General features: G+C 35.9%; 1 protein-coding gene across 1 annotated transcript; it reads right to left on the bottom strand.

Moving 5' to 3' along the window:
• Positions 1-5,909: 5,909 nt before the first annotated feature.
• On the bottom strand, positions 5,910-6,533 carry LOC113278663 (F-box protein CPR1-like). Its single transcript, XM_026527438.1, has one exon. It carries the CDS (start codon positions 6,531-6,533, stop codon positions 5,910-5,912), a length of 624 nt encoding a protein of 207 aa, XP_026383223.1.
• Positions 6,534-14,110: the final 7,577 nt, after the last annotated feature.

The following is a 14,110-nucleotide window of genomic DNA, read 5'->3' as shown; positions in this document are numbered from 1 at the left end:
TCATCATCCTTTTTAAGATATCGGCATCAGTATATGTGTTGCTTAAAAAGTTTGTCACTAACAGAGGTAGTAAAAAAAAGAAAAAAGATGAACGAGCAAAAATGAAAATTAAGCAAAAGCAGGATTCCAATTATGCACTCCTATTACCTGAACTAGCTTCCCAAGTTAAAACAAGAGATTTAGCATCAGAGCAAACAGGGCCGTCTCTAGCATTTTAGAGGCTCGGAGCGAGCATTCAGAAAAGGACCTTTCTTTTATACTCATGGGGAAAAAAATAATTACAAATGTTGAAAATGTAATTGATTGAACAATATATCAACATACATAAATAAAAGTTCAATAAAACTTTAAAAAATAACTAAAACGTAAAGTGCAAAGGTACCTGTCTAAAGAATTTGGGATACCTATGAACTAGCACCAATGTTGCAAAAGAAAAAGTTTCATCCTATGAAAATTGCCCTTCCATTGATTTTAGTTGCGAAATCATTAGTTATCTTGTCAAGATCAATATCATTCAAAAAGTCATGCTCAATAGCTATGACAGCCAACCCATTCAGGCTCTTCCGTGACATAGTTGAATAGCACAGGTTCTGCTTGCTCATTACCTATTTCTGCAGCATTCTGTTGTTGTTCTTATTGATCATTAGATTCATTACCTAACTCCTCGGCTATTTCATTAGGTAATGAAATACATTCATTACCTATTTCATTCCCATCTGCATTCTCGGCTGAACGACAACAAACATCGAATTGTCAATGGAAGAAAATTTTACAACCATAGAATAAACAATTGAATTTTAAAAGGACTAGGTGCTTAGCCCGTGCTTTGCACGGGCATTGTAATATGTTACAGATAGATATCTCAGAAAACACCTAAACAAATTCCAAAAACATCTATCAATTAAACTGCTGACTTTTGTTGAGAGAATATCAAGTTTAATTTTTATGTATCAATCACATTAATCTCAACAATCGTTATTCCAGACTTGACACACATGACTTGCTTCCATCAAGTGTGTAGTGCATCAAACAGTTGTAAGTTACGTATTAATTCATAACAACTAATGACTACTAAAATACCTGTTTTTTTAAAGAAAAAACAATTGATGTACCATTGATAACTTACTTCATTCTTTTTCAATGGGTGCTACTTTTTTTCTTTTTGTCCCGAGTGGTTAAATGGCTTTGATTTGATAAAACCGCCGCCAACATACTTTTATAAGGTTGGCAGTGCAGATAACTGACTCATCTCTCGGTGGGAAGAAATCATGCTTGAAAATGTGATGGTAATTCTATGGTTGCTTACTTTAAACGTGTTGCAACTAATGTAAGGTAAATCATTTCAGGAGAATCATCTGCAATGGGAGATTCCAACATCATAATGAACTTGAATTTCCGAATGATTGAACTCTAATACTGTAATTGATTATCAAACTATCTCTAGTAGTTATTTTTACAGTCTAAAACTCATCTATGGATTATAGTTAAGTTCAAAAGTTACAACATCAAAATGCTCAGCCTAAACCCAAGATTAGTTGTTTCAGTCAATACATCGACTTCATCAGCCGTAAATGTGATGCTTGGCAGGAGAGAAACAAAAGAGTGCAACAAAACCAACATACTACGACACATATCCCGAGGCCCAAAAAATCCAATCATTCTCTATCCCTTTCAAATAAATCTTCCACTGTAGCCAACCGAAACTTCAATTTACAACCTCCTCCAGGAGCCATTTCCACGCATAAATCTGGGTTCCTTGTAAAGCTTCTGGAAACCTCCAATTTTGTCTTCTCCAAGACAAAAATCCAGATTCTCTTCTCCAAGACACAAATCCAGACAAACAATTGTAAGGAAGATTCAAGAACGTCAATTCTTGAAGGGAACTAAAAACCAATGTATTTATTTATCAGTTTATATCTCATATTTCTAAGAGTTTCACCGGCCAATGCTTACTCGAAATGCATATAAAATAATAATTAAACCACATTCTTTACTTCCCATAGATATCCAATTGGATTTTCTCATCCAACTACTACAAAAATAAAGCAAAAACGCAAGGGTCCAATCACCAGTTCGGAGCCTAGAATTTGACCAAGTTATTACCATCCAGGCACTCTGGAAGCATACTCATACATTGATTGATGTTGAAGAGATGTTAGTTGTGCAATCTGATTTCTTATTCTTGTCTTGGTTTATTGTCTAAAGTGCACCCAAGTAGAAAGCTATGTATGATTTCTACTATTCATGGTACCAATGGATCACACGGGCTAAAAGAGTTCTTACCATTTGAAGTTCAGTAAATATCTTCAGCATGTTCAGATGCAGTAAGCTCACCAAATCTGCATAAACAACTCGGAAATTCAATGTGTTGTTAACCTGCAATTGCATGAAAATGATTACAATGCATAAACTAACGCATAAACCTGCAATATCTTCAGACTATGGAGATGATATAGGTATAAATTGCTTTCATATAATAGGTTTCTCTTTCTTCTGTATTGCTTATTCTCCTAAACTCCTTTTTACTTGAAAAAGAGTGAGCATATTTTAGAAGTTATGTATATGAAGGTACAATTAAATCTTTTCCATATCGTCCCTTGGCTTTTTCGGATTGACCTGCTCAAAACAAACAATTGTGAAAGCATGAAAATTAAAATGTATCTACCTGATATGATTAAGATTTGGCTTTTCAGCGTTTTCTTGTGCAACTTTTTTTTTTTTGAAGCGTCCCAATTTATTTTATGAAGAAAGTGTTGGTTCATTGCCCTATCTATATGACTTCATTGTTCATGCATCAACATGGGCATGTTAAATGAAAATGAAACATAATTAAACAATAGGCTTTGGTTAGAAATGCATTTTATTAGTATAATGTACTGATAAAATTAAGGTTATTAAGCATGAGAACACATCAAGATCGGTGTGCACCAAATATTAAGCTTTTTACTAAGGTAATTCATTTGGAAATTAAGCCCATTCCGACCCAAGATTTTAAAGTCTTGATGGGCTAAATCAACTTGTGTAAAGAACCAAGAGGTGAATCATTTTCCTGATCGTGGCTTTGAATAACACTTGGGATTGTTAAATAATACTACCTCGTGTTACGGATACATAAGGCATGCAGTAAGCTGAGATGGCCAGGCTCAATATCCCTCCATATTTTGGACTCCTAGCGAGCAGAACAATCATCTACAACTACTTGGATGTTGTCTTCCAAACTCTTCAAAAGGTTTTCTTCATCTCTTCGTAGCCTTTTTTTCAGTCACCATGGTTATACGAAGAATCTACGTGCTCCACATGAACTGCTGCATTAATACACATGATATCAGTTGCATTTAGATAAATTCCGAGCATTAGTATTCTGAATAATAGCTGATGGAATCATATATAAGAAGAAGAATAAATGACTAACTAACATTTAGGTTTTCTTTTCTTTCGAAATTAAGGTCGCTCTTGTTGTTCTTTCGGGAATGACATCAAATGGGGGAGAGTTCTTTTGAACTTGTGATTAATGGTAATATCTTGCGGGGTGTGCGTATGTGGAATTTTATAGGTGTTATATTGTATCTTAAAACTCCTTGATGAATGCATTTAGCTTCGGCTTTATGATTGCATCTAAATTAAGTTGGTATGTATTTTTCTTTTAGTCTATGAAACGTCTCTTGTGGAAATTTCATTATGATCCCATTCTTGTACCTTTGCCAATTTTATTGACAAACAGGGGTAGAAATATTGTAGTTCACACTACAAATACATATGGTTTTCGGATCATTGTGTAAGGGGGAGTGGTTTCCATAATCGAGATGGAGTATTGACTAAGGGGGAGTGATATATATCACCGTAGTATTATTGTTAAAGTCGTGATATAATTGGACTTTTATGTTACGTAATAATCCTATGTCACTATATAATGATGATCGAGGATCTCGATTTATCTCATTGTTATAGCTACGGATCTTCAACAACGGTGATGCTAAACTTACAACCTTTGGGATCATTGGAGTACTTGGAAGGACGAAGATTTCAGGGAACGTTGAAGATTAGACTATGGAATAGGAACCACTAAAGTTTATCTTTTTTGTATTCCATATGTATTAATAGTTTTGTCATTAAAATTGACAAATGGGGAGATTGTTAGAGCATAGCTCGGTCACTGTGGTGATAGCCAATCAACTAAAATAATGTCATTATCACATGATGTCGATAACTGCTAAACCTACACTTTACGATTTGCAAATTCATGCTTGTAATAACATTATGATGATACTGAGATATAACACTCTAGTATCACTGTGTTGATAACTAAAGAGTCCCATAATAATTTTAAGTATAATCCCATAAAATTTAAAGAAAAACAATAATGCGAGAGAAACTATATCATAACGCACAAGCACACACACAAACCATATCATAATGCACACACAAATTTAATGGTGTCAAAAAATGGTTTTGATCATAAAATTTATAATGAAACTCGATAAAAAATCGTGTTAGTGTTTCGATAAAGCGGAAGCATAAGTTAATTTACAATAAAAATTGTTTTCATTAGTTTTAAAATTAATATTGTCTCGTTATCTTAATATTAACTAACACGTATACATGCCCACAAGAAAATATTAATGTTTCCAATTTTTAGTGTCTTAATAACCATTAACGTGATGAAAATATTATGTTTATCTTCATTTGCTTTGGAGCACTTATTAATTCATGCCATAAAGATATAATGCCCAATAAATATTTTCTCATTTATATCATATCTCCAATTTACCTCTCTTTCACATACAAGACAATTAGAATTTATGGACTTTAGTGGAACAGTTATGCATGTTTATGACTACATGATGTCGACATTCTTCCAATTCATTTATCATCATTATTACGTTCATTATTACCTCATATGCTCATTATATGCCATTATTTAAAAAATAATATTTTTTAAAATGATTTTCTTTTATTTACATGCCAAAAATAAAACCATTAGGCCAAAAATAAACTCAATAAGCAAGATATATTAACTTATTTACATGAAATAAAGGGTAGGATATTAGTATTAAATTAAAATATATTTTCCTCCAAAATTAAGTAGGTTATTAATGTTGAAATATATTTTCTTCCAAAATTAAGAAACTAATATAAAAGTATACAAGAAAATCATAAGTGATAATGGCCACAGGATCTTAAATTTTACAGTATACCATAATTTTCAACCGATTTGATTTTGATGAGATAATAAAAAATCAAACATGAACATGAAGTGTGAGCATGATATGGGTCAAGATAATTAGATGTGAAAAGTAATGAAATTCCATAAGAACGATTATGTTCACAGAAGGGGAAAACCAAATATATCAAACCCAATTTTATTTTATTATTGCATATGATTAACGGACGATCATGAGTTCTAAACACAAGCTCTAGATTCCAACTATAAGATTTAGTTTTATAGATACTTAATTTAGGATCGTTGAACTTCATGATAATCACACGATAATCATATACAAGAATAGTTTATAATGAATACCTTTTAGCGTTAATCCGTAGTACATCCCCGATGATCTCAGTAGCAGCGGTAATACCTTGTGGAAGTCATGGTTTCTCCTTCTTCACCTCTTACGTTATGAATAATTAATTCTCCGAACCCAATACCGATGGCTATTGTGTTCCTCTTATAGGTAGAAGGAGGACCAAGTTCCTAGGATTTAATTAATAGCATTATATCTCGACGGTCCATCAAAGAATATATATTAATAAATAATCCCAGAAATAGTAACTGACATAAGTTAGCAATATTCTATAATTAACCAAAATTATTACGTGGCCCAAGGGGATATTTCTATGTGTAGAAATATTCTTACAGTATCCTCTAACATGCGAGAAAAACTAATGTAAATGGTTATAAATGAGTAAATTCAGACGTCGTAGTTGAAGAGGCGCAGCTTTTTAGTCCAGCATGCACTTAGAATGTTGGCATATTCTCGACAGCTCCCCACATATATACCAGAGTTGAGTGAAACCAAGCTTTCGACATAGTTCTCTGCACCATGTATCGTTGCTGAACTGCTTGTCATGGTATCTTGCTTTGTGTCATATAAAACTAACTTTTTCTTGTCCTCTAATAGAAGAATCTTACCATCTCTGAAAGACCAAACTACTCTTAGTGGATTTAAACCGAAAGGCTGTCTAGCTTGAGTCTGGGGAATGATAAAACGTTTAGTCCAGGATTCGGGAACACCATAATCTTGCATCACCCATATCTCAAGTTGATAACGAGGCTCCCAGACACCGTCAACTACACATATGCACTCATCCAATACTCCCACTGTCCTAGCAAAACAGTAAGTGCTATTTTTCAGAAATGCTTTTGACAAGTGCATTTGCTTAAACTTGTCCTCGCTGAAATCAAAAGAGATGATTGACTCCTGCTGTAGCTCCTTCTCAAGAATCTTGCATCCAGCTAACCAGTGACGAAGTCCATTGACAAGCACCCCATATACGGTATCATATGGGATATACTTTAGCATATGATAAGGCATATTGGTCCGGATGCTTCTCCATGAATCTGACAGTAACGAATATACCTCTGAAACATGAACCTCCTCCTCAGTGGGTGCAACGTGACAGAACCATCTCGCGAGAATTCACCTTTCAAGAGCTTGTAGTCGTCATTCTTACCATCATAACCAAACGAATAAATAGAAGAGGAGCGGTTTGTAAATTTAGTTTGTGAATTGGGTAATATCTTGTATTCTCTAGTTGTTGGGTTCCAGATGACAGGGACATTCACCAACTCATCAACCATACAAGTTTGGAACATGACGCAAATCAAACCATTACAAGATCCCAACAACTGAATTGAATGAGCCAAGTCTTGGAATGGGAGATCCATCGGAACACCACCACCATTATGCTCGAAAGAAGAAGAATATAGCGTATCATCATAACTTATGGTGCTAACTAGAGGATAATATGGCTTGGTTCCTTCTTTAATCATAAACATGAACTTAGATTGTGTTTTTCTGTTGTGGATAATATGCTTGAGATGTTGTTCCGCAAATCTGGGGTTAGAAATTAAGGAAAACCATGTTTTGCAAACGTACCTACAATTAAGGATCGATTTCGCATGTAGCCTTACAAGGATTTCATACATCACATCTTCTGGGAAGAGGATCATGCTTGACATTGTTGTTCGCGGCCTCTCGGTGGTAATAAAATTCGTTAAAATAATAGTCTTTCTAAAAAAAATCGTTAAAATAATAATCTTTCTAAAATAATAAAAATTTTTAGTCCAACTAAACTTGCAAAGGTTAAATTTTTTCTCGCTAAAATAATAATCTCTCTAAAATAATCTCGGTCCCAAAACTATTATTTTAAATAAGCTTTACTGGACCAGTACCACCCTATTTATATATCTAGAAATATTTGTTATGAAAGCCTGAATATAATAAGAATCGGACACCAAATATAATAAGAATCGGACACAAAGTAATTACCATAAGTAAGAATTTCCAAACATAGCTTCTAACTTACACGTGGTCGCGCAATATTAATGAATCTGATTGATGCATTTGTAAAACACCATATCAATTTTCCTAAGCGGAATAGGAGGTGGCTTCAGACAGGACTCATGAGTGACGAGTCTACAAAAAATAACGGGAAATGTACACCCCCAGCTTGGTACAGAGGGTGCGCCATCTGGCTAAACCAAAATTCAAAATAATTGAAAGACCATATTACCCTTTTCTATCTTCATAACCTGGCGTTTTTAGGGGCCACCCCAAAGGATTTAGGGGCCATCAATTTATACCCAGCCAAAGACTCTAGTTAAGGGGTACCCTATATGATATTGAAGTTACATAAATGCCCTTCTGGTAAAACTGTATAAAAACCAAATCAAAAACAATTCTACTCATTTCAACTCTTCTTCTTCTGGTTTCATATTATCTTCCGATTGTGGAAGAAAAAAAAAATTCCTCGTTCAACCGAAACATCGCCGCGAATCGTAAAATCAAAACATCGTCGATTCGATTATAAAACAATGGATAAGATAAATGAAACCCACAGACCTAGAACCAAAAATGTTGATCGGGGTATCGATCCAAACATTGGAATTTTAACAAGAAATAAAGAAATTCTTGCTGCAAATGAAGAAGAACGCGAAGAACAAGTACCCGGCAATGTAGTCGGTGGTGGCGATTCCGAGACTCAAACACTTCGTCAACTTCAAATGGCCCCAATTAGGTAAGAATCTATCATATTTGGGGTTTATTTCGCTTTAATTCGTCGAATCGAGAAAAAAAATTTCTAGGGTTTTCGGTTATTTATCCAGATTCGGACGATATGCATGCTCATTTACTTCCGAATGTAGTCGTGTTCTTCATTTTTCAAGAACATCGACAGTATTCGGGAGAAAGATTTGATGATTATCTGCCGAATATTGGTGGTCATATCTTCCTGGATACAAACTGCTAATAATCGGTAGTTTAATGAATTTTTCGGCTACCGAATATATTTAAGTAGACACAAAGTATTCGGAAGAACACTCACTACCGAATGTATATATTGAAAAAATCTCAAAATTTCTGATATAGGAAAAATCCCATTTTGGGGCCAGTATGTATTCGGAAGACAATATAATGTTTTATACCTCCGATTGTGTAGGATAAAATTTTAGAGTTTCTGAACTCCAGTTGATGAATATTCGGTTGTAAATGTGTTTAGTTATATTCCGATTGTTTTTCATTCGGAAAAAATATGTGTCTTCTTACTTCCGAATTTGTACATTCGGGTTATAGAGGTGCACTTTGTCTTCCGATTGTGTAGGATGAAAACTTTACAGCTTCTGAAATCCAATTGATGTATATTCGGTTGCAAATATGTTTAGTTAGCTTCCGATTGTTTTGTATTCGGGAACAATATGTGTCTTCTTACGTCCGAATGTGTACATTCGGGTTATATTTCCATACTTTGTCTTCCGATTGTATAGTTTGTAAATATTGTTCCTTTCTTTGTTGTTTAGACAAAGTCGAGAAGAGAGGAAGAAAGTGACATCTAGTGCTAGGAGGGAAAGGAGTGCCAAAGATAATTCAGGTGCTCAACAAAGCGAACAAGAACAAAGCAGTCAACAAGGAGTGCAACCAACTGTTGAACAACAAGGAAGTGAACAAGGGGTGCGACTAAGTGTTGAACAAGCCGCTCAACAAAGTGCAGGACCAAGTGTTGAACCAGTTGATCCAGTGGCAAGAGTAGAAGAAGAAGGACAACCAAGTGGTGCCCAAAAAGCCAAAAAAGGAAAAGATGTTGTAAGGAAGGATATTGCTAAGAAAGCATCACATCTTGTCCCTCAGCACTTGAAGAAGAAGGGTATTCCAGCAGGCACAATCCTTGGACTACCAGCGGATGGAGGAAAATTGCTATTTGGGTACAAAGACTCATGGGCCAGAGAAATATATGAAACCGAGGTAATAAAATTACTATTTTTTATTAATGTATTGTCTATGTGTTATATCGTAATACTTGTATTAAGGATTTTTTTTATGTACTTTAATAGGATCATCAAGATGCGGTCCGTCTACTCAAACCTACCGCCACACCAACAAAAATGCTTGCGTGGCCTTTATCCGGTGAATGTGAAAGGTTCAAGACAATTGTTGCCAACTCGGGGTTAGCTAATGCCGCCGAGAATTCATTGTTGGAACATGATCGTGTGGCCATATCGGCGTTCGTGGAGAGAATGTATCCTGAGACCGATACTTTCCATATGCCGTTTGGGGAGATGACGATCACCCCGGATGATGTTGTGCAGATTCTTAACCTTCCCTACCAAGGCACAACTGTGAAGTTTAACTACACAAAGCAGTTAAGTTGGGCACAACTTTATTCTCTAACTAACAAGAGCTTAGGTTGGGATGAAGAGACAACAACAGCAGAGTTTAGGAGGCATGCAAGTTACAGAACAAGATAGATCAACATTACAGCTTTGATGAATATGTTTCGAGGCACCTTGGAGAAGGAAAAGAATGGAACGTTAACTGATGAGCAAGTGAACCACGCTGCCACCGCATATCTCCTTTGTGTATTGGGATGTGTCATATTCCCCAATACTTCTGGCAACCGGATCGACGCCAACCTTATACAACTTTTGGATCCTCTCCATGAAGTCGGTGACTATTCTTGGGGCACGTCATGCCTAGCATTCTTGATGGAAGAGTTGAGAAAGGCTTCGAGGCTAGGAACCTGCCAAGTTGCCGGGAATGTGGCTCTATTGCAGGTTTTTTCTTTAACTCTGTAACTCACTCTATAGTTATTCAGTAGACAATACATATGATGCATATCCATAACTCCAAATGACGCATATTCGGTAGGAAATTATCCATCTCTTTTCCCGAATGTTGGTTATTCGGTGGTTAGGTACTTACTTTTTTTTCCGATTATATACAATCGGAAATATTCTTTTGATATTAGAACCGAATATACAGGCCAGAAAAGCTATAGGTTACTGAACTCCAAATGACGCATATTCGGTAGGAATTGATCCATCTTATTTTCCGAATGTTGGTTATTCGGTGGTTAGGTACTTAATTTTTTTCCCGATTATATACAATCGTAAATATTCTTTTGATATTAGAACCGAATATACAGGCCAGAAAAGCTATAGGTTACTGAACTCCAAATGACGCATATTCGGTAGGAAATGATCCATATATATTTCCGAATGTTGGGTATTCGGTGGATAGCTACTCAGTTTTGTTTCCGATTATATATAATCGGAAATTATGTTTGGAAATTACTACCGAATATACACAATCTATTTACTAAAACTTGGTTTCTTATGTATATAGGCATGGATCTATGACCACTTCCCTATCCTGAAGTTGGACGGAGAGAACCCGGGGTGGTGCAAAGGTACTCCTAGAGGAACAAAGTATATATTTGAAGACAACCGTTCTAGGACAAAGGAGCAGCAGTTGATTCGCATGAGGGAGATTTTGGACCAATTGAAGGCCTCGACGTATGCTTTGATCCATACAAGGAAGATCGAGTCAGTGGGCATATAAATGTTCGGTCGGACTTGTCCCTTTATTTTGGACCATTGTGGCACCCCACAGGATATGTGATGTATAACCCCTCTAGGGTGATGCGACAACACGGGTATATACAACATCAACCTCTGGAGAAAATGGGGGATTACTACAAATTGGAGTTGGAGTTGTGTTCTTCTAGTGGTGACAATCTCACGATTGTTCACACAGGCCCACCTACTGTTCTTGATAACTGGGATAAGAGGAATGACTTCATTATCGACACTGGTAGACGAACCACCGAGGTGATGAAAATTCTCCAGACTATATGAGTTGGTATAACAAGGTATCACATCCTTTGGTTATCCGTGAAATCAAATCCAACACTACTGCGGCGGGTTCAAGTTATAATTGTATCATCAAAGACAAACCAGCTGGTTATGATAGACTGGTGCGTGTTCTTATATTTTTGTTCATTTTATATTATTCCTATAAATCTTAGGTAATTACCGTTTGATGTTATGTCATTACGTATAAAAAACAGGTGAATAGGTTCAAGCGTGTTTCCAAAATGTTAACTGCATGCTTGAAGAGCGGAGATCCCATGCCAGCTGAGAAGATCAAAGAGGCTAGAGATCTAGTTGATAATATGGATAACGAAGATTATGCTGCCCAGTTTGGGGAGAAAGTCACGAAGAGGCATCAGCCCAAGGTGGCAGTATCAAAGACGGGTAAAAGAACTCGAGCTTCATCGAGCGCTGAAGCTGCTCCAACTGAAGGTGCTCAAACCCGTGGTCGTGCAGGACTGGGAGGTAGTCACGGTCGTAAAGTAAAGAAGAGCAGATAAATGACAATGATTTTTGTTGTACATTCGGAAATTTGTTTGGGTAACTAAGTTAGACAAGTTCAAATGACAATGATTTGTGTGGTATATTCGGAAGTTTTGGTAACTAATTTAACTTCCGATTATTTCAAAGACAAAATTTGAAAAGTATAAGTTTTTCCAAATTCTGATTTTTGGGCCATCGTACATTCGGAACTTTACAAAAACCTATCCTCCGAATATCACAAGTTCAAAACAAACCACGCCATGGCTCCAGGTGGTTCCAAGGGCCAATATTGAAGGTTAGACAGCCCATATTCGGAAGTTTTGGTAACTAATTTAACGTCCGATTATTTCAAAGACAAAATTTGAAAAGTATAAGTTTTTCCAAATTCTGATTTTTGGGCCATCGTACATTCGGAACTTTAAAAAACCTATCCTCCGAATATCACAAGTTCAAAACAAACCACGCCATGGCTCCAGGTGGTTCCAAGGGCCAATATTGAAGGTTAGACATCCCATATTCGGAAGTTTTGGTAACTAATTTAACTCCGATTATTTCAAAGACAAAATTTGAAAAGTATAAGTTTTTCCAAATTCTGATTTTTGGGCCATCGTACATTCGGAACTTTATAAAAAACCTATCCTCCGAATATCACAAGTTCAAAACAAACCACGCCATGGCTCCAGGTGGTTCCAAGGGCCAATATTGAAGGTTAGACATCCCATATTCGGAAGTTTTGGTAACTAATTTAACTCCGATTATTTCAAAGACAAAATTTGAAAAGTATAAGTTTTTCCAAATTCTGATTTTTGGGCCATCGTACATTCGGAACTTTACAAAAAACCTATCCTCCGAATATCACAAGTTCAAAACAAACCACGCCATGGCTCCAGGTGGTTCCAAGGGCCAATATTGAAGGTTAGACATCCCATATTCGGAAGTTTTGGTAACTAATTTAACGTCCGATTATTTCAAAGACAAAATTTGAAAAGTATAAGTTTTTCCAAATTCTGATTTTTGGGCCATCGTACATTCGGAACTTTATAAAAAACCTATCCTCCGAATATCACAAGTTCAAAACAAACCACGCCATGGCTCCAGGTGGTTCCAAGGGCCAATATTGAAGGTTAGACACCATATTCGGAAGTTTTGGTAACTAATTTAACTCCGATTATTTCAAAGACAAAATTTGAAAAGTATAAGTTTTTCCAAATTCTGATTTTTGGGCCATCGTACATTCGGAACTTTACAAAAAACCTATCCTCCGAATATCACAAGTTCAAAACAAACCACGCCATGGCTCCAGGTGGTTCCAACTTCCAAGGGACAATATTGAAGGTTAGACAGCCCATATTCGGAAGTTTTGGTAACTAATTTAACGTCCGATTATTTCAAAGACAAAATTTGAAAAGTATAAGTTTTTCCAAATTCTGATTTTTGGGCCATCGTACATTCGGAACTTTATAAAAAACCTATCCTCTGAATATCACAAGTTCAAAACAAACCACGCCATGGCTCCAGGTGGTTCTAAGGGCCAATATTGAAGGTTAGACATCCCATATTCGGAAGTTTTGGTAACTAATTTAACGTCCGATTATTTCAAAGACAAAATTTTAAAAGTATAAGTTTTTCCAAATTCTGATTTTTGGGCCATCGTACATTCGGAACTTTACAATAACATTATCCTCCGAATATTACAAGTTCAAAAAAAACTGTTTCCTGGAACCAAACAACACCATAATCGGAAAGAAAGTTGACTCATAAAATAACCGAATATTACAATCGGTAGGTTGTTTAACAAAATAATCTACCGATTTCGTATAATCGGCTAGTTTTTATATTAATAATACTCCGATTACATCCATTACATAAAGTTCAAACGGCCTTAACCTTACAATTTCGTCAAAAGCACCTAAATCCATACTCCTAATTGACCATAAAAGTATTAAAACAGATAATAACTTCCAGTGACCATAGAAATTGTCCCTCTTGATTTTGTAGCATCCTTCATGTTCAAATCGTTTCCCGTAGAGGTCCACATACCGGCGATCCGCAAGATTTCTCTGAAATTACGAATGAGTAACAAGTTAGTAATAACTTTTGTTAATGTGAGTTGGAGTTACAGAGATACTTACTCGTTTTTCATAAGTCCACCAAGGAAAAGCGTTCCTAACAAACCGTTCCTCATCTTCAAGTTTGTCAATCTCCTTATCGAGCGCATTCTTTCTCATCTTAATGTCATTGGATGATCTTCGAATTCGATTA

The sequence above is a fragment of the Papaver somniferum genome, chromosome 5 (genome assembly GCF_003573695.1).
Source record: "Papaver somniferum cultivar HN1 chromosome 5, ASM357369v1, whole genome shotgun sequence".
Taxonomy (NCBI): Eukaryota; Viridiplantae; Streptophyta; class Magnoliopsida; order Ranunculales; family Papaveraceae; genus Papaver; species Papaver somniferum.
Note: the sequence above shows the minus strand (reverse complement) of the source record. Positions and strands in the feature narration are given on the sequence as shown.

Bases quoted from the DNA above. Each gene is read 5' to 3' on its own strand.
- LOC113278663 (XM_026527438.1), bottom strand. From the start codon at position 6,533: ATGCCTTATCATATGCTAAAGTATATCCCATATGATACCGTATATGGG.